The sequence below is a fragment of the Lutra lutra genome, chromosome 7, assembly GCF_902655055.1.
Source record: "Lutra lutra chromosome 7, mLutLut1.2, whole genome shotgun sequence".
Classification (NCBI taxonomy): Eukaryota; Metazoa; Chordata; class Mammalia; order Carnivora; family Mustelidae; genus Lutra; species Lutra lutra.
This window is the reverse complement of record NC_062284.1, coordinates 56,861,935-56,883,933: the sequence shown is the minus strand read 5'-3', so window position 1 is coordinate 56,883,933 and position 21,999 is coordinate 56,861,935. Positions and strand designations below refer to the sequence as shown.

The 21,999-nt window shown below is 40.4% G+C and overlaps 1 protein-coding gene across 8 annotated transcripts in view; it reads left to right on the top strand.

Moving 5' to 3' along the window:
- MEIS2 (Meis homeobox 2) overlaps nt 1–21,999 on the top strand; it is a 208,779-nt gene that overhangs the window by 181,167 nt on the left and 5,613 nt on the right. For all 8 annotated transcript variants that reach the window (XM_047737007.1, XM_047737004.1, XM_047737006.1 and 5 more), the window contains one exon: nt 21,984–21,999. This exon is cut by the window's right edge and continues 43 nt beyond it. In XM_047737007.1, the coding sequence (XP_047592963.1) occupies nt 21,984–21,999 (16 nt within the window). The remainder of the gene's footprint in view (nt 1–21,983) is intronic.

The following is a 21,999-nucleotide window of genomic DNA, read 5'->3' as shown; positions in this document are numbered from 1 at the left end:
CAAAACCACACAGAAGGCGACATAGATGGGTTCTAAACCCAAGTCTCTGAAGGCCATGCTCGTTCCATTAAATTGTGCCATTTTTATCATCACATAAAACCTAACAGATTGATAGATAGGTGTAGGTCTTATTTCTCCAATTAAATTAGGAGATCCTTAGGGAATGAAATTAATCTCAAATTGAGTGCCTTGTTCTCTTGGCAAATGTGGCCTCTCCTACAAGTTCTTCTCTTTGTCTCCTCCTAAGGAGAAAATGCCAATAGGCAGCAGCCACTGGGTAAATATTTGTTCAAGAGGATTAACCGTTGTATCTTCTAGAATTTCTGCAAATAATCTGAAACTATTATGAAAAGAAAGGAGATAAAGTAGGAGCTCCAGGAGACTTGTTTGAAGGGAAAATGCACCACGTACGTAATGGGAATGGGATTCATTACAGGTGGTATAGAGATGAGACAGGCAAGGAGAAGCTCCTACAGGAAATCCTAGTTATGTCTCTGGCATGGACGTCTCCGCATTGTGTTAGTTTTCTTCAAGTGTTCTCTTGTTTGCTTCCTTCACGGACCCAAAACTTTTTAAGTTATATTCATTATGCTGATGAGCTGAAGGCTAACATTTTACCCAGGTGTTTCCTTAGCATACAGTTAAAGATCTGTTGAGGATTTTCTTTGTGGGAAGATTTGAGAAGTCTCGATTTTTAGGACAGAGTTATGCTCTGAATTTCAGGATCCAGAGACAGGCTGAATAAACAAAAAGAATTCAAATTTCGAAAGCACAACTCTCAAATAACCCTGCAGAACTGATGAATGAGAAAATTAGTCTGGACCTGTTGAATCCTTTTCAGACTGACAGCTTATTTTATTTTGTCTTCACCAGTTGGACCATATTCCCACACTCAGTTCCCTAGATTTGAAAGATTTTGAAAATGCTAACCACTATAAAATTATATGCACTTTCTCTATTTTTTCCTTTATTCTTCCTTAAAACCTGTTAGTGAATGAATGAATCTAGATAAGTGAAAAGTCCAGGTCTAGAAATCAAGTAATTTCCAATGCTCCATTTTATGCGTTGGGTCCACAACCTGGCTCCCATTTTCTGCCTGACAGGAAGATACCAGATAAAGAGTCTGTTAGTACTAAGTAAGCTTGGGATCAGGTTGTTCTCGAGATGTTCCCTGGTCCCCAGGACATTTTCAGCTGCAGGGCCCTCCTGAGAAGACAGTTAAAGTGATCCCAGCTATTACTAATTTCCTAGCCCCAACTTGTGTGTGTGTGTGTGTGTGTGTGTGTGTGTGTATGGCTTGTGCTCAGGCAGGTCCTCTAGATAACTCCAAAACTCTCTCCACGCATTTCACCAGCCCTCTGCCTTTTCCCTTCTCTGACTGAATAGCACTGCCTTTCTTACACCTAAAATGGCTGTCTTCTCATAGTTCTGTCCCCATTACCTTAGCCATCCCATTTGGCATTCTACAATTTTCGCTTATTTTTTAATGGAAAATAAGGGCTAGTCATAGTGTGTGTGTATGTGTGTGAGGTGGACAGGAGCCAGTGCCATGGACGGTAGGGCTTCTCTAGTGATTATGAAGAGGAAGCAGCCATCTTGCCAAATCAAAAGTTTGGTTTCTGCTTTTCTCCCAGCCCCTATTTTCATGTCGCTCCCCGCCCCCATGAGTCTGCTAGGGCTGCCCTAACAAAATACCACAGAGTGGATTACTGAAACAACAAAAATCCATTTTCTAACAGCTTTGGGGCCTGGTAGTCCAAGATCAAGGTGTCAGCAAGTTTGGTTTCTTCAGAGGCCTCTTCGGCTTGCCCCTGGCTGCCTTCCCTGTGTGTCCTCACATGGTTTTTCCTCCATGTGCCTGCCTTTCTGGTGCCTCTTCCTCTTCTTAGAAGGATGCCAGTCATATTGGACTAGGGACACACCCTGATGGCTTTATTTTAACTTAACTCTTTAAAGACGTTATCTCCAAGTGTGATTACGTTTTGAGGTACCAGTGATTGAAAATTCAACATAGAAATTTGGTGGGGGGAACACCATTCAGCCTCTAACTTCTTTTTTTCAGGGCCACCATATACACGCTGGAAAGGCAGCATAACTTATCCACGTACAACACATCAAGTCAGAAAGACCTGGATCTGAGTCCCACCTATATCACTTACTAACACTGTGACCTTAGGCATACTGTTGGACTTTGCTCAGTCTCAGTTTCTCCAACCATAAAATGGGAATCTTGACAATATTACTTGCTCCATAAAGTTTTTTTGAGAATTAAATAAGAGAGTACATGTGTGCACTGTTGAGCGCCTTGCTCAATAAATGTTCATTATAGTAATGCAAATGAAGGTGCATCATGAAGCCCTCTTAGAAAAGGAGATTTGAGTTATAGGGGACATTAACTGACACCTGAAGTTTTTCACCTAAAGTATGAATTTGCTAGGAGTCTTCTAGAGTTTTCACTACGTGTTTCACTCCTTCTCCAAGTCAGAATTTGATGACTATGTAGCCTAGAAGAGCGGGTATCCGAGAGAGCCGTGATGACTCTCTATGCCAGATTTTCTGCAGCACTAACTTCAGATGCTTTGTATTGCCCCCTTAGGCATACTCGTATTTAGAACATTCGTCCCGATTTGGGGGTTAGCCATGGTCATCGTAATAAGTATAGCACCGTCTAGCACTTAATTCAGTGCATTGCATTTAGTTAAGAGATTAAATCCAATCCAAAGATTCATGGACTGTTTGCTTCACTTAAATGAATCAGTGATTCACAGTTACTGATCAACCTACTAATACTAATAATCCTATAAATGGGAATGGGCCAACCCCTGCTGGTATAATTATCAGAGGGAGGAGGAGTGGGATGGGCATGGAACAGCTGATGGCTCTTCTCACTTCTGGAGGGGGGCCCTTGATATGACAGCATTTAGGTGGGCAGGGAAGGGCAACTGTGACACCTCCCTGGGGTCCCTTCGATGCTGGGAATTTACTGAGCCTCAGCTGTCAAAGAACAATAAATTTTCCTTCAAAATATAAAACATAAATCGCTGTTTCCCAAACACTGAAAGGCAAGAAGAAACTAAATCCCCATAATAATGAAAAGAATCCTGTTAATTAAATCAGCAAGGTAGAGAGCCTCCCTCCTAGCACACGGCCCTACTGAACAGTAGAATACCTTGGAGACTGAAGCTGAAATCCAAGCCTTTTCTAGGTTGCAAGCCAGCATCCTGAGGGAACATTTAGAAGAAAAAAATCTGTAAGCACAGGATAAGTAAACACAACTTTTTTTTTTTTTTTTTTTTTAGAAGTTGTACTTGGATTATGTTTATCTGGGAAGGGAAGTTGCAAAACAAATTGTAAACCAGGCTCAGCATATTTGTGCCAACCCTTATCAGATTTGCCACTAGTCAAGGGTAAACTGAAGGACGGGTCTCTGTGAAGTAAAACGTAAAAGCCAGTCTATAGGGTGCTTGCATGAAGAGAGAAAAATGTCATATCTTCTGATTTTTTTTTTAATTAATTTTTTTCAACCATAGCCTCTTTCAGCATATTTGGCTCTTGAACATCCTGGATCAGATAGTTTACCATGATTAAGTGTTTACTTCACACATCTTTCTTTTTGTCTTGCAAAGCCATTGATATAGATTTGCGGGTTTTTAAATGCTTAGTTAATTGGCTGGTCTACTAAGAGAGAGTCGGTTGCTGTGGTTGAGGAAAGCTGCAAAAAACAGAGGTTAAGTTTCCTGATGAATCTGTCACATTTGGGAATTGAGGGCCCTGTGATATTACTACCCTCAACCCGCTGATAGCAATTTCTGTTCCCATCAGTGGGAGACTCACAGGGAGGAGAGTCACACCCTCTTAGCCCCAGCCAGCTTTTGGTTTTACTCTCCAAACCAACAAACTTCCACCCATAATCTACTGACATTTAAGTCGGTTTCGACTGCCAGAAGAGTGCTTTTCAAATGAACTGAAGCCCATTCACAGAATCTTGAGTTTTCCCTTCGGAACTTGCCCATATTCCAAAGTACAAAAACCACCCAACTCTGAGACCTCAACATTTAACTAAACTCTCACATAAGGATTAATTACGCACTAGTCATTGCATCAGTGTCTGAAAAGTATGTTATGCCCATCATAGGACATATTTACAGTACATCCAAGTTCACTCAGGCTTCTATTTGCCTACAGCAAAGATGTGTTTTTAATCTGGTACAAGAGTTTTCTTACCATCATCATCACCTGCATTTTCCTGTTATCACCCTTTATCTTTTATTACACATGTACACACATGGAAAGACCATTTTCAAGATTAAAGTTGGCTAGTACTGCAGGGAGGCCAAGTACTTGGGTATAGTTTTATTTTAATGTTTTTAGTGGGGTATAGTTTAAGACCGATAAATAGAATTGGGTCACAATCCCTCAGCTCCCACCACACCACCAAGAGAGTTTAAATTCACGGGGTATCCTTAATGGAAAATGAGTCTGTGTGTGTGTGTGTGTTCAGTGTATGTGCATGCAAGCATATGGCAAGAGACAAGTATCGAGGTTCTTAAAATTATTATGCTTTTGCTTTGTCTTTATCATCTTTCCCTGCAGGACTTTAAGGAAATAGTTGCTTTAACATTTTGTTATTTGGAAAGGGTTAATAGGTGATATTAAAGCTGTGTTTCACCAGCATTGTTAATGAATATCTTTAGTCACAGATACGTGAGTGGCCATTATTTGGTAAAGAATAACTCTTTAGGATGGCAACCACCTCCTGAAGGCTGAAACCTATGCTTGTTTAATGGAGAGTCTTAAAGGAAATATAGGTTTTATGCTGGTAAAAACTTCACTTTTAATTTCTTAAAGTAGAAACTTCTCAATCACATCTATTGGATTAACTTGTAAAAATAACCTAGCTAGCATTTTTACTGAGCACCTACTCTGACCAGGCTGTCGAGCTAGGTGTGAGGAACAAAGTCAGTCAGAGCTTGAGGTAGACAGTTCATCTCAAAGAGGTTCCAGAATTAAATATTAGACATAACATTAAATTTTACCTTCATGTGAAAACATATCTTTTGCCTTATTTTGTATATCCCTATGTAACATAAACCACCAAGTAGCTTTTTCCCTTCTGTGTAGGGGTTTTTGAGGTGTGGACAGGGGAAACAAACATCATAAAAACTAGCAAGGCTCTCTGCAGCCCGGGGGCCATTTTCTGTTTATACTGACATCATTTTGACACTTTAGCTCCTTCCCCCCCCCCCCCCCCCCCCGCCAGGAGTAGAGGTGGGGGTCAAGTCTTCTTGTTAGGAATTTTCAAAGACAAAGTTGTAAAAAGAAAAAAAAATGAAGTTTGCATTCCTTTATATATTTGGATATGACAGATTAAAAGCAAGGCAGGTATGCAGAGTTTGCTTAATCCCTCACCACGGTGGTAATCTTGGAGGCTTTGATGTTGTCTGGTCACCAGGCCCCTGAGACTTTGAGGGACCAAATTCCGTTGACTTTCTGTGGCTTGCCTGTCCCTTCTGGTGTTCAGAAAAGAAAGGAAAAGGTCCCTGTACCTTCTTGTCTCCTTCCTTTATTGTACAGTTTGCTTTGTTTGTTTGATTTTAAAACTGCCATTATGTGAAAGTGTTGCAAGTATAAATAATTGAGAAGATAACTCTGTAGGGAAACCACTTTTGCTGCCTTTGTGCAAAGGCAGCTCATTATGGCTCAGAGAGGCAGTATTCCATAAGCGCAATTATGCAACATCAGTATGTCATGGATATTAACCAAGGGGAGTAGATAAGAGACGGGGAAAATAATTTTGTAACTTATTTAATTAAATTTATTTGGTTTTTCAAATAGTTCCTCCAGTGTATAATTTTCCCGACCCCTCCGTCGTTGCTGGAGTCTTTGTAGGACCGCAGTTCAGCGTCTGGTTTTTGGCATTCCTCCTCAATTCTGTATGGACCTAAAATGTATTTATATCGGGGTTTAATTTCCACCCAAGGAGAGGTTACCCATGAAAATGGAAGCGTAATTTGGTCATGAGGCTGTTATCCCCCCCAGGGCTTACAGCGCCAGTTAATATATGTTAATACAGCAAAGTGAACAAAAGGTTAAATAAGTGGGTCAGGCTCCGAACAAGTCCTCCACTGCCTCCTTCTGCTTAAACGGAAGGAAAAGCCCATAATGGCGCTCGCGTGACTTTCACCCCCATCATTTTAAGAATTGCTTTGCCAATCCTTCACAGCAAATAGTAATTTTAAGTGGACCAAAACAGAGCTCAGGGTGTTTGCACTCCATGGTAATGATAGAGTAGCTGTGTTCCCTTGAGTCAATAAAGCCCAACAATTGAGTCATTTTTGCCTCCTGTGAGTGAATCACTGCTGTTAGCCTGAATGACAGGATTGCTTATAGAACGGGAGCCCTTCGCCAGGCTGACCTCATCCCAGGACAGCAAGGTTCAGAGGGCAGGCAGGTGGTGTTTAACACAGTTCTAAGTAAAAGCTGATTTCGTACTCGTAAGGCTCTGTAAACAAGAGCGTAGCATCGGTGGGGGGAGGGGAGGGAGGCGCATTGGACGTCTGTCCATGGATTTTATCCAAAGCAGCACTTCCTCTTTTCCTGTCTCCTTCTCCTTTCTTCCCCTTAACATCCTGCCCCCCCACCACCTCCTCTTGCTTTCTCTCCTCCCCATCTCCCACCCTTCATACACATAAATCTCCCACACTTGTAGTTGGCAAGCTAATGTCAGGTGGCCACAGCCCAGTCCCTTTTCTGATTAATGAAAGATGCAGACAGTATTGCTGAAAGGAAAATGATCTTACACTTGAGCATTGTCTTTGGTGTCTAAGAATCATTCTGAAGCAGAAATGTTAGCCATGTATGGCCAAATACTAAATAATAGCTGTTGTTTTTGTAATAGGTCATTGAGAAAATAGGAAAATAGGAAACGAGAAAGGTCAGAGAAAACAGTGCAGCCTAAAATCATCATCTAATGATTAAATCATCTTTGAGATAGAAAACTTCCAAGTACATATTCCAGCCTCATTTCCAAACCCCATTTAATTCAACATTCTGGGCGTCAAAGTTCTATGGAGTAGTCGGGTTTTGTAATTTGGGAAGTGGAATTGTGAACAGTTAAGATACAACAGAAGAACCCAAGAAATGGTTTCTGTCTCTAGAGTCTGACTTGGGAAAACATGACCATGGAAATCCTTTAATAGGGTAATTGACAAATCCTATTCAATGGATTCTTTGATAAGTTGTTGAGGAATTGTTTCAAAATACAATTTTGGTTAAAAACTGGAATCTTTCTTCATTTAAAAAAAAATCCTTGGGAACCTAGTGCCCCTAAAATCTTAATAAAATTAGAAATTGATTTGTACCATCAATCCTTCTTAGAGATTTTTAAGATGCTTAATTAAGCCTATGAAAGTCTGTGGCATACATAACCAAAGCAGCAACACCAAGCATTCATTTTGTTCCCCTTAGTATTGTTCCCTACATTTATTTGCCCTACTTACCGCCCCTATTCTGGAGAAACACTTCCTGATGCTAATGTCCCACAGAGCACAATTTGGGGAAAACTTTCTTAGAAAAATATAATGAAAAAGAATCTATTTTAAGAAAGTTTTCTATTCTCCTTTACTTTCTGAATCTCACAAGTCTTTCTCCTTCATTTCCTACTATTCCTGTCCCAACACACGCACGCACCATAAAAGCTCATTGACTTCAGTTCCCATTACTCTTGGTTCATTCTCTCTTCTCAGGTCAACCAGACTTACCAAGCTCCAATATAACTACATCATCTGTTCCCCAGCCTAGAAAAGTCTGATGCTCACTTTCTGCCAATTCAAGTCCTTCTCTCCCTACACCCTCCATAGAAGATGTGACTGGCATCTCTAATGCCCAGAAGGATTCCCACCTTTAAACTAAATGCCTCTAGTCCATGTCTTTAGTTGTTTCTGAATGCAGCGATAACCAGACCAGAGCCAGGAAACCAGAGTTCTTTCTCATCCCTGCTCCTCAGGGATTCAGCTATGCCACTTGAAAAATGAGGGTAAGAAAATTCTGACAAGCTATTATATTCCCAATTCTGTGCTATTTCCAAGGTGGAGGAGCCCTATTTTCATACACTCAGTTATTTGTTCACCAAACATTTTATTGAGCATGTAGCCAATTCTTGACACAAACTCAATAATAATAGAATTGAGATGTGGTCCCTGCTCTCTAAAGCTATCTGGTGGAAGATGGACAAGTAACTTGTGGTCATGATATTGAATAAATGCTGTGATGGACATATTAGATAGGTGTACTGACTGAGGAAGTGCTTCCTACTCAGACTGTGGAATCCGGAAAGTTAACTGCAAAGAGATGCTCCCTGAAGAGAATTTTGGAGTGTGTGTTGACCAGTTGGGCATGGGAGAAGGGCCAGCCCAGACAGAAGGGATAGTGTGTTCCTGGTTAGTTGGCGTATTGACTTTATACTTATTTCTTATTTTTTTCTTAAAGATCTTATTTGACACAGAGAGAGAGCACAAGCAGGAGGAACAGCAGAGGGAGAGGGAGAAGCAGGCTATCCCCTGAGCGGAGAGCCCAATGTGGGGTTCAATCCCAGGATCCTGGGATTATGATCTGAGCCAAAGGCAGATATTTAACTGACTGAGCCAGATATTTAACTGACTGAGCAGATATTTAACCAGGAGCCCCTATACTTATTTTTTTAAGTTTATGTATTTTGGGGCACCTGGGTGGCTCAGTGGGTTAAGCCTCTGCCTTCAGCTCAGGTCATGATCTCAGGGTCCGGGGATCGAGCCCCGCATCGGGATCTTTGCTCAGCAGGAAGCCTGCTTCCCCCCCACCCCTTCTCTCTCTCTGCCTGCCTCTCTGTCTACTCGTGATTTCTGTCAAATAAATAAATAAAATCTTTTTTAGAAAAATTGGACATTTAAAGTTTATTTATTTTAAGTAATCTCTACACTCAGCATGGGGCTCAAATTCATGACTCCAAGATCAAGAGTCCACTTTATACTTATTAATTGCCTTTTTGTTTATTTGTACATTACCTGACTCCAAAGTCAAAATCTGTGACCCTTACATCAATTTCTAAATTAAATTATTTTCAGATAGGCAGTGATGTTACTTGATTGTGAAATAGAGATAATTCAAATGCCCTCATTTTTATTTCTAATAGTTAAATTAAACCACTTTAGGGGAAATTCTGATAGGTGTGAAACATGAGTATGCTCTAAAATTCTTTCTAATTGCAGTACAATGTGTTTGTGTCTTTGTCTATTGGAGATTGTAGCTTTGTGTGCAATGTCAGAATCAAAGGTTGACGTCTTTATTTCTCTGCAATTCAGGGTGGGGAATCCACTAACTAACCCTCTAAAGCTAAAATATTTAAGGACTAAAGCAGATGTGGCATAACTGCTGGTTTGCTAAGTCTCTTGTGGTTTATAAAGATATATTTTATGTCTTTTATGATTACGGGATGATGCTAAAAATTTTGTGGGTAATAATACCGTCGCATTGGAAAGCCTGCATATAACATCTCTGGAGAAGATAGAGAATGCTACCTGGCTATCAAGTCAAAGTAAAAGATGTGTAATTGGTTATTAAGAAAAGCAGTTAGGAAATTTTATTTGGAATTTGGTCTTTGACGTCCAAACATCAGAAACATGAGGACATTAAGTCCTACATTCATAAATAGGTTTTTGTGGGTTTTTTTTTGCTTCTCAACACAATGGGATATGTTTTAATTTTAAGCATTGTTAAATACATAGCTGTTAGAATTATAGCTTATTTTAAATGCCTTCAAAATTTTTCAGGTTTTTTACTTTTTTTATTCCTTTGGCACCTGCACTAGATGCCGACATAAACTGGTTAAATAGCATTTGGTTTAAACAGAAAGACAGAAACATATATGCATAATTTTGATATTTTGTTTGTTGGATCCCTCTTAATATTACTTGACTTTCTGTGTTTTAATCTCATTTTTTTTTGTATTTTGGGTTGAAGCCACTCCAAAGCTTAACACCTAGGAGATTTCTCACTTATGGTTCCCTTTAAAAGTGCTAAAATCTCAGCCTCTCAAACAAGAGACCAAGCTACAATTTAAAGAAAGCAGTGGTATGGATAAAGGGCCCTAAGAATGTTGCCACCTTCTGCATGTGTCTTCTGCCACATCCTTTCTTTTAAACCAGCAGGAGAATTGAAAGAAGGATAAGAGCTTGGCCCATCCAAACACTCCTGGCAAGACAAGCTGGTCTTCTGAAGTTTCCCCTGCTGCTTTAGAAAAAGGAGCCCCACAGACAAGTGAAAGAGCCACGGGCACATTCACATGCATAACACCTTCCCTCCAAACACCAAGTGGCTTTAGATTGCTGGTGTTGGGGTGCTTTGGCCTGAGATGAAGAATAGATACTTGAGAACCATTTGTTTCCACACCATTTTGGGTGAAGTGCTGTATTTTTCACCTTAAAAGGCCATTTAAAAAGAAAAATATGGTTTGAGACGAGGACACGATTTGGAAGCCATCACACTTAATGGAGTCCCTTTTAAATGTAACACTTTGTCCTATCAATTCTCTTCTAAATTAGTTGTCACTACCTAGAGGAACCCTACCCTTGATTGTCTTATGCTATTGCTTAAACACGTACAGCATCCTATATGTATGTTCTTAAGTCCAGTTTTTAAAACTCTCTCGTAAATTCTATCACTTAAACTTACCCTTGTTAAACGTGGAGTGGAACACGACTTGTGCCCACGGGGTGGCCAGTGTGTTATTACCATTGGCTTCTATATCTGGTCCCACAGATTATCCCAGGAATAAAACATACAGCAGACTGGACCTCATAGAAAGAAGGCCCCCGCCACAGAGGTTTTTACTGACAGTTGACTTGGCCGGCCATTTTTAGATGGACTTTGTAAAATCTAGAAGATCTATGAAAAGGAAGTAATTTTCAGAGGCAGCGAGGCAGTTTATTAGACTTGTTGACACAGCTCTGGAATACTCTTATAGTTTTGAAAAGATGAGAGAATTTTGAAGTAAAGTTTTCTTTCCAACCCTTCCCTCTTCTTTTGTCCTTTGTCTGGGTGGCCTACCTAGGTCCTCAGCCTGGCAGCCCCCCTGTCCACTCAAAGGTAACATTTAGGAAGCTAAGTTTGCCTCTCCTCACTACAACAAATAGACCTTCCTTCTAAATTTCCAAATTTTGTCATCTGTACACCATACCAGACCAAAAACAGATTCTCGGGTTTATGCTCTTAATAAAAAGCTTCCCTTTCGTCTCTACCACCTTAATCTGCATTCACTTCATCTCCCTCTCTTGCTTGGATTAGACCCTTCTACATTCTCAGCTTCTACCTTCTCATCAGCATAGCTCCTCAAGCACCCTATTTTGTGTAATCATTCCCCTATTCAGGATTTTCAGGGATTCAGCTGGTCACTTGAGAACATCCACTTGTGCGGGGGAAATGTCAGGTGTTGGTCAAAGGGTGGGACTTCTGGTTGGAAGATGAGTAAGTTCTGGGGATCTGATGCACAGCGTGGTGGCTGTAAGTCAGCAATACGGTACTACTGTGTACTTGAATGTCGCTGAGGGAGTTGATCCTAAATGTCCTCACCACAAAATAGAAATGGTAACTATACGACACCATGGAGGTGTTAGCTCCAGTGGTCATCCTTTTGTGATACATATGGTTATTGAACCAACACATTATGTCTGACACTTACACAGTGACACAGGTCAATTATATCTAAAAAAAAAAAAAAAAACTGGGGGGTGGTGGGGGACAAAGAGCTTCCACCAGCTTGTCTATTAACCCCTGTCAACTTTTCCAAAACCAGGAGCCAGTGTGAATTCAATCTCCTTGCACAAAATGGGCCCTCCTCTACCTTAGTATCTAGTGCATGCCATTTCCTTACTTGCTTCCTCTCCAGTATTCTCTGTTCTTTTAATCTGGTTCAGCTTTTCCTCCTCCATGTATTCAGTGATTAACTTCCATCTGACTTTGAAAACTGACCCTCTCGCACTGACTTACTGAGTGGGGAATGTGTTGATTTGCAATTTTTATGTATTGTCAAATTGTGCTTTTCAGTTTCTTTCTGTGGGTGCAAAGAGTAAAAATCTTTAAAAGCATGAACTGCATTTTCAAAATTTTAACAATAGAGAGAGGGTCACATAACTATTTATGTATTACCTATAATTTCTCATTACATACGACCTTGTATTTTGTCATTAAACTGTTTGTTTTGTTAAGTATAGAATGTGGAAGATTTTTATGTGACACATGCACAGATTGCTGTGGACCTTAAAGAAAATTCATTCCAATTTTTATAGGATGGGAAAAGGATGGAAATAGGCTTTACGTGATCCCTGCTACTCTACACCTTGCTTTCCCTTCCTACCTGCTCTCGTCCTCCCTTTGGAACCCAGTCTCTCACTGGGATACACACACACACACACACAGGCACACACCCAGAGAAAGCACCTACCAGTGCAATTCTATCAACATTGAGGAGGTGGGTGCTTAATAATTTTTGACTGACCGAAGGGCAACATAGGACAAAGTAAGAAATGAGGCTGAGAAAAATCTCTATTCCCCCTGTAAAGTGAGAGAGGGGGAGAAGAGAGCAAACACTAGAGTGTGAAATGACTGGAGCAGAAGCAAGGATTTTTTTTTTTTTTTAAAGATTTTATTTATCTATTTATTTGACAGAGAGAGAGAGCACAAGCAGGCAGAGAGGCAGGCAGAGGCAGAGAGAGAAGCAGGCTCCCCACTGAGCAAGGAGCCTGATGCGGGGCTCGATCCCAGGACTCGGAGATCATGACCTGAGCCGAAGGCAGCGGCTTAACCCACTGAGCCACCCAGGCGCCCCTAAGCAAGGATTTTTTTAGTGACCATTCTTTCCTCCTTTGTTTTCAGCATTCCTATCCACAACATTCCTGTCTCTGACCTGTGTGACCTATGTGGCTAAATATCCTAGACTTCATAACTCTTTATAGAGAGATACACACACACACACACACACACACACACACACACACATACACACACATACATATACATACTCTTTTATATATAAAAGAGTATATATATGTTTGTATATGTATATGTATATGTGTATATATGTATATATATAAATATATATATATATATAAATATAAATATAATGTATATATGTATCTTTATCAGCCTTTCCTCCGGAGTAGCACAGAAAACCTAGTTAGCCAGGTGTTCATCTCTGGCATAATTTATCGCCACTTGTATGTGTGTACGTGCATGCATATATATGGGCACACACACATACATGGACATACATACATATGGCTGATGACTTCTCACAGTTTATCTCAAGGCCCCAGTGTTTCATGCTCCACTTGGTTGACAGGGCTTCTCTGACCTGACAGATTTCTCCACTAAGAAAATGTATGAAACCAGCTTAATTCTTAGCAAGACAACGCATATGGCTTCTGTAGATTTTTGTTGTTGATTTTCTTCCCTTATATGTTACTCAGGAAGTCTGTGTCAGTATAAATCAGTGGCAATGAAATCAGCATTATGGAATCTTTGATACTGCATTTGCTAAAAGCTTTCTGGATGTTTAATTCAGCTTTTAATGATTGATATTATTGACAGGGGAGAAACATTTTTGATGGATATATTTGTTCACAGATGTAAAAAAAAAAAAATGTAATCCTTTTTTCCCTTTGAGTTAAAGAGTACAATGCTGTTGGAGAGGAAACAGTTCAAATGTGGTCATCACAGGTTGGTGGCACCAAAAATAGAAACTCACTTAGGGTAAAATTTGCTGTCAGGAAAAATGGAGCATTCTTTCTGAACTCAGGAACGCGTGGTTCATGTGAGCTTGCTTGTAGATGGTTGCTACAATAAGGCTTCTTTCATACAGGTGTGTTTATGCCCCAGGCTTGCTGGCCACAGTCCATTCCATTTACAGAAGCTGAATTAAACAATAACTACCGCATTGCAAAAAATGGCGGTGGGGTGGGGAGGGGAGGGGGAAAGGTGAGCGTCAGAGGAGATGCCTGAGAGCTTTGTTAGGGCCAAGAAAAACCCTGTTGCAGTTGTCAGAGCTTGTTGATGTTGCTGGGAACGGCACTTTTTTTTTTCTCCTGGATTTTGTGGTTCTGCCTTAGGAAAGAAAGTAAAATAGAACGGAAGAACAAAGTCCTACTCTATAAATCAGCAGCTGCTCCTTGCCAGATCAAAGGAGTGACATTTTTGCTCCTGGACTACTTGTCCACTTGAGGGCTTGACAGGCAGCTAACAGCTGGCCTGCTAGACTGTATGGGAGAATCAGCCTACATCTTCTTCCGAGCAGATGACAAGCTAATCAGAGAGATCGCCATAGCGGAGGGCATATGAGTGCACCTTGATCTCCTCAAACATATCGAATACATAATTGCTAAACAGCTTGGTGCATTTTTGGCAAGTTCATGCTTTGGTAGTTTCCACTGAGAAGTAGGATAAAGAATTAATACTTCAGTCAAAGGTGATCGTGAAGGCTGAAAGATCCCAGATTTGTTGGGATCTTCTCCTCTTAGGGTGAATTAGTAAATGGCTAGGAACATAATGAGAATTGGCTTAAATATATGTAACTGGTATCAAATGACTGGTTGACTTTTCAAAGCTCCGTCAGGCTTTAGTGTTTAGGCAGAAGAACAGGTAACAGGTAATCGGTAATTTGAAAGCGATGACTCCTGCTTTTTATGCCAATAGAACTGAATGAAGTTGTAGATGTTCTGTGTCTGCAAAAAAGGTGTTTTCGAAGTCTCGGAAGGTGTGTGGCTATGCAGATCTGGAATTTTAATGTCAGTAGTAAAATTTCCAAAGTAATTCAGTTTCTTGTTGATTTCCGTCTGCCATAAATCATGTACAGGACAAGGTAATATACTACAACTTGTGTCTATTGACTTAGTATTTTATCTTTAAGAGGACAGATCCTAGATATGAGTAGCTGAGGAAGTGTACGTGTTTTCCCCTCCCTTGCTATCAAGTAGCGTTTGAAGGATCACTTTTATAGTACATGATAAATAGCCACATATGAATAATCTGATGGCAATTCTGCAAGAGTAACAGTCCTTCAAAATCATAACCTGCTGGGATGTTTTGTTACATGCCATCAGGTCTGATTATACTTATGGAAGAGTGTTTATTGTCACTTGGTGTTACAAAGGAAATAAAAGATAATTTCCTGTCTTAAAATTTCCCAAATACTTTTACTAAAAAGTCTCTACTGTTGGCCATAGTACCTTTAATCACGTAAGATGCCAAATTCTCCAGTTCACCTTTAAAATTTTTTAATTATAAAAATAATTATACTTATTATTGAAACTTAAACAGTAGGGGGACGTGGGTGGCCCAGTCAGTTAAGCATCTGACAGAGTGGGTCTCCCTGCTGGGTGTGGAGCCTGCTTAATATTCTTTCTCTCTCCCCTTCTCCCTCCATGCCAAGCCAAACCTGTACGTGTTCACTCTCTCCAAAAAAAAAAAAAAGAAAGAAAGAAAAGAAAAGAGAACTCAAACACTAAAGAAATACACATTTTAAAAAAAAGCAGAGAGGGGAAGAAAACTCTACCATCTTCATCCTATCTGTCCCTGAGAGAACAGTTTCCACAAAAACATTAGCCAAACTTTTTCTTTAGGAAGTACAGATGGGGTAAAAATGAATTAAATTAGTATAAATTTTTTAATCTCTTGCCTTGAGCAACAAACGACTATTTAGGTCTGAGGTAACTTAAGAGAATAATGCATGCACTTTCATATCTAAGTTTCATGATTAAAACAATCTTTACGGGTATCTCCGGAAGAGAACTCAATCATTTATGTGGTATGTGATCTAGAGCAGGACCTCTAAACTTAAATGTGCAGAGATCACCTGGAGATCTTTTAAAATACGGACTCAGATTCAGTAGTGCCAGAGTGGGGGACTACTACATTTCTACAGTTCTAACAAAGTCAAGGTGATGTTCAGGTGACTGGTGGGTGGAACACACTTGGACCCTCACGGGTATAGAGAACCATTTTAGAGAGTGGGATTCCAAAATAGCTTGTCCCACTACCCTGTGCCCAGCAGATGTCTACTCCAGTGTCTAGAATCTGCCCCCCCCATGGCACTATACATTTAAATTAGCTGTGATCTCTGGACCCTACCACAGAGACATATGCTACCTGAAAAGGGTAAGGCACATTATCACCCTCTGTTCAAACCAGCATGGATTGGCTTAATAGTCATCCACCTAGTCTTAACTATTACTATGAAAGAACAGAGCTCTTTAGGAAGGGATTTGAGATAGGTGCATTTTGAGTGTATGCTAACATTTAATGAGCTCTTACTATGTGTCAGGAACTGTGCCATCGATTTTACATACAACATGTCCCTTAATCCTCAAAACAATCTAGGAAAAAAGAAAGAAAAGGAAGGAAGGAAGAAAGGAAGAAAGGAAGAGGAAAAAGAAAGGAAAGGAAAGGGAAAAAAAAATCTGGGCTCAACCCCTGCCTTATTATAGACAGGAAGCAAATTGAGACCTGGAAGTTTAAGTAGACTTGCCCAAGGTCACACAGCAATTAAAGGGCAGAGCATATGAGCCCATGCTCTCCATCACTTTGCTCTATGGAGAAGTCTGGAATATAGAAAAATAATTGCAGAGGGTTTGCCCAAAATAGGGTATTTTAGTAAAGAACCCATGTAAGCCCTTGTAACTCTAGGGAAGAATTAGATAAAAGAATATTGAAAAAATGTAGTAGAAGGTCATTAAAGTATTAGCTACTTTATAATTTCGTCCAGAGCCTTTCATGTGTTGGGCATGAACATTCCACTACTTGGGGTGTATTCATAAAGCCACAAAATGTTTGTGACTCCAGATTAGTATCATGTGTTCATATTGTAAGTTTATGAGTAATTAGTTCATGTGTTTTTGGAGTTATAGATAAGTCAGTATCTCTCAAATTATAAACTAATCTGTAGCTCAGGGAAAGTAGGTACTGGGAATGTGTTTCTGAGCAGCCCATGAATCTCATCCATTTACCTTACTTTGCTCACAGTTGTCTGAGAGAAAAGACCCCTTGTCTGGCCATCAGTGAAAAACTTAGGTTTGCACCATGACCCAGTCATTCATGCGCCTGAGTACATGTTCAAAGACATTAAACTTGCTTAGCTCACCAATTGAACCATTTTTATGTATCTTACTGAGAAAACCCCACTCAGCCATAACCACAGCACACAGGAAAATAACTTGCTTTCTGTGTGTGTGAACTAAGAAAAACAGTTGCTAACTGATTTGTCAGGATTGAGGCTTCCTTATTTCAAAGGCCAACCGGTAGCAAGCTTCGTGAATAGGCACCCTCACTGAGGAGTCCCACGGCCTCGGAGAGTGGAGAAGCAGAACTTGTTCATTTTTTGACAGGTCCCCAGTCACCAAGCTGCCTCTAACACCTCTTCCAAGTTAACCCCATCCCTCTTCAACAGCTCAGCCCCCTCCCTGGACCAGACCAATCCACGGAAAAGTTTCCATGCAGGGATTCCTGGTTCCTCCTCAGGGCTGGCGGCCTTCCAGGTGACTCCACAGAGGCCTGCACTTTCTAACAAAAGGAATGCTGCCTAAAGTAGTTGGTTACCAGGTGTGGCATGAAGTTAGTGAACCAGAAAGAAGGGATTTATCAGTCATTTAAAAAGATGTGGGGGAGGGGCGTAAAGAAAAGAGAAGAAATCGACCAACAAGCAGGAATGACACCTAAGCCTACTTCTATCAATCTCAAATATGCTTTGGAGTGAAAAACCTTTCAGAGGAAAACCGCGATGGTCAAATTTCAGTGGCAGAAAAATATGCAAAGCTGAAAAGTTTGGCTCTTCTGTTAGGGGGCCGAGGTGGGGTTGGGGCCGGGGAGGTCTCTAGGAGCTCTCTCTCCAGCAAGACAGCAGGATGAGATTTCCATGATGTTTTATTCCCTTGGGGTTATTCTTTTTAATATATTCTTTTTTTTTTTTTTTTCATCTCTAAGTTGACTCGGAAAGGCCTCATGATTCTTGGAAAGTCATTGAATTCATTTCTATAATTGAGTTATTTTTAAGCTAACAGTCAGTATATAATTTTTAAGAATCACACATACTAATGCATTTTCTATTTTCGTAAAATTTAGTGAGAAAGTAGATAGTCTCAGTAGATACTCTCCAGAGTCTTTGTGTGAGCCTGGATAGTAACTTTGTGTTCAATACAAATCAATGGAACTAGAGCACTTTAGGGTACTCATTCCCTAAGGAGTCACTAATGGAATTATCTGTAGCCCTTAAAAAAAGTCACAATGAGGCTAATGAAAATTTTTGCTAAGTGAAATCTGGATAAGGCACTAGGCTTACTAGCACATTTTATTTATGGCATTTATCATATATGGCACGTTTTACACACAAGTTTTACAAATCTCAGAATGTTTTTAAAAGCTATTTAATTTTCTAAAAGACTTTGTAATTTCAGGTTAAATTGTTTATACCAATAAAAAAGCATATTATATATCCTCAACTTCAAAATCATTCTGGGATGACATTAAAACTTAGAAATTTTTTTAATATCAGATACAGATGAAAAACCTAACAGTCTTTGAATTGGAAATAACTTGTGGGGGTTTTCATTAAAGTTGGGTGCAGCTTGCTACATTTTGGTTAGTTGGATGTCTTCAGCAATTTTTCAAATGTTTTGGGTTTGGCAAAGTCCAAAATGTTTTTGCCAAGACCCTCTTTTCCCCTTATTTTTTAAACCCGTGTGAAATTCAAGGATAACTTAATCCATATGTGTCTGATTCATTTACACTTAACTCATCAAAATGTTATTTTGTAAGACCCATTTAATATCCAGAAAACCTTTTGAGTCTTTTTAAGACAAGTCTTTTGTCTTTGAACCAGTGAGTTGCATTTTTCCATATGAATGGAGCTTGGACCTTGAAAGATAGAGGATCAGTTGATTTTCAACTTAGAGTCTTCAAATTTTAAGTAGATCAAAACTTGATATTCTGTTTACTGCTTGAGCACTGAATAAGTTCATTTTAAAATATAGATCAGAGGAAGTGGAAAAAATTTCATGTCATGTAATTTGGGGAAAGACTGCATTTGGAAATTTTATCTTAGTAGTACTAAAGAAATAAAAGTTACTCCTAGTTTGATATTTTTTAATCTATAATTAAATGGCTTCATCTTATGTACACTGATAGGTTTTCCAAGAGAGGCCTGTGGATCATCAGTACTGTGCGGGTAATCTCATTTTTTTGGTGTGAAATTGTTCTTACAGTCAACTCATTAATTGTTCATTCTTATAACAACATCCGTGGTGTTTATAAAAGATATCCCAAGATCAGGGGAGTTGACAATTGGCAGGAGTTGTAAGTGAAGAGATTTCTGAAAAATTGGGGCCCATATGTTTTTAAAATTCTGTGTGATTTGAAAGAATGTGGTAGAATTATGAATCTGGCAAGATAATAGCACTATGGATCAAAAACATTGTTTGAGAACAAAAATTCAGAGAAGCTAAATGGAACCCAAGTGAAAAGAGCAGAATCTCCGGGACCCTTTGAAAAGGATCTAGTTGAAAACCTTCAGAAGCATCTCTGCATATTTGTTTAGTGGAACTGGGCACAGAAAGGCCGTCGCCATAACTGCTAGTGAACATCCCGTCCATGCCATGGTAACTAGTTGAAAATGTAATACTGGAGTGGCATTTCCAAGTTCAGCGCTTCTATAAAGACCTGCGAGCACACAGAATGCTTTTTTAATGTTCTGTATTGTTGTGTGTCCCCCATTGAACAACCTTTTGAGCGGACCCCGTTTTTACTAATGTAAACATTCTGAAGAGTATCCAAAGAAATGACCTTTGAGTGAACCTCTAACCTTCCCCGTAATTATTTGTTTGAAGACAGTGTGGAGTTCTCCTGCTGAGAACTAAGAACCATGATGCCTTGCAGCTCTGTGAGGAAGGGAGTGTTTGGGGGAACTGGAGAGAAAGACATAAATAAGGGAACAACCTCCAGATGTAAATAATAAAAGAGTAAAAGGGTGAAATTAAAAAGGGAAAAAATAGCAATTCGTTTTACCTAAAGAGTTGGCCCATAGGAAGAAACAAAACCAGGATTAGCAGCACATAAAAAGAGGTGAAGCCTCTGACATGTGTGTCCTCCATTAGAAGCTTCAAGGAGGAGAGAGGAGGTTTCTCCCGGGTGCTCCTGAGCATCTCAGTTGGTCTTAACCTGAGCTGATAAAGAGAGTTCCTGGGGCGGGGTGGGGGGGTGAAAAGCATGGGTCAGTCCTCCTTGGTCCCAGTAAAAACAGTGGGGAAAGAGGAGATAATTAAGTTCCTTTTCTGATTTAAGAGATGCTTCTGGAACCCTTTGTGATCTGATAGATATTCCTTGCTAACACTTAAGTGCCAGGTGGGAATAAATGTGCAATTTCACCTCTCACTGCCCGTCACTTCTCTCCCCTCCCCACCCTCCCCACCAGACCTGAGGGGGTGTAGCATTTTTGACAACTGAGCTATACTTGCTTAAGTAATAAAGAAGTTCATTGTTTTGCAAACAAACACCATATGCAAAAGACTCCTTTGGTTTCTCTTGCCGCTATTAGTCTTGGGCTTAATTGTATTCCCACTAGAGTGCTCACAGGAGGCCTGAACAAGTGTGGGCTGCTGTCCTCCTAGGAAGGGGCTTCAACTCCTTAGGAACGCAGAGCTGCCAACACACACTAGAATTTTTCTGGCTAATTTCAAAGAATGGGTTTTCAGTTCCTGCCTGTGGCCCCATGCGGGCTCATTAATCATTAAGTCCCCCTGCACTTAAGATTTGAAACTGGAAATACTGGGAGATGTTGTAAGTGGGTATATTTTTAAGGGACTGCTAGCTATCTTCTAGGCATCCCGCCCTCCCTCTGTGCTGCCCCCCCCACCCAAAACGCACAGCCAGTGAATCATGTTCATCAGCTCAAGGGTGCGGGCCCTGGGCATCATTAAATGCACGGGGACAAGGGTAACTCGCCAATGGTAGAAAATGGTTTTGTTTTTATTAAATTTGGAGAAATAAAGGAGATTTCTTATCATCTTACTCTGTTTGTACATGAATATTTGATGGGCATTATTAAACATTAAAGTAACATGAAGTAGGCACTTATTTTTGGATTTCCCACAAAATTAGATCCAGGCTTCTAGACGAAATAACTGCTGCTCCCTTACATTCCTGTGATTCAGCCGCCACCTGATTTGAAAACGTTTCTTGGGCTCTAATATCAACCATGTGTACCTGAGGCTCTGTCTTTCTAGTGGGTTGAAAGGTGGCTGGGTTTATGGTTGGCAGTTACCTTATCCCTGCCCTGGGTGTCCCAGCTTAGACTGGAGAGGCCGCCCCCAGCTGGCACTGACCTCTAAATGACCCCTAACTTTACAGGCTTAAACTGCGGGAGTTGCCGAAGAGCAGAAGTCTTTCTGGCCAGCACTTATTACTGCTGTGTTGGTGATAAAACTTCAGACAGCCTAATTGATGGCTTTGCTGACCTAACAATACCTTGTGAAAGCACAGTGCCAGAGCCTGGTCTCCATTTATGACCAGCTGCAAGGGGAAGCTAGGTCTCCCTATGATGGGGAGTTGAGGGAAAGGGGGAAACAAATCCTCCAGCCTGTGAACTTTAACCAGATTCCAGCTTGTTCAAGAAGCACAAGCACAACAACAAATTAATAGATGTTTTCTCAGGGAAAACTTTTCTCCGCTTCCCCCCCCCAACCCCAGCCCCTTCCCTGAGCCTTGGTCGCCAAGTCAACCTCGAGTGGGTTATGAGGGGATGGAGATGATCCAGTCCACTCTTTTTGAACCCTGAAAAGGGAAAATTGCCTCGGGCTTGAAAAGAGAAATTTCAGGAGATGTTTGTGTCGTATTCTCCTCAGCGTTTGTGCGAAAGTGCTCACGGGAACCGAAACCGCCTTGGATGACTGGGCTTCTCTGTTCTGTTTCAGGTTTATTAATGCCAGA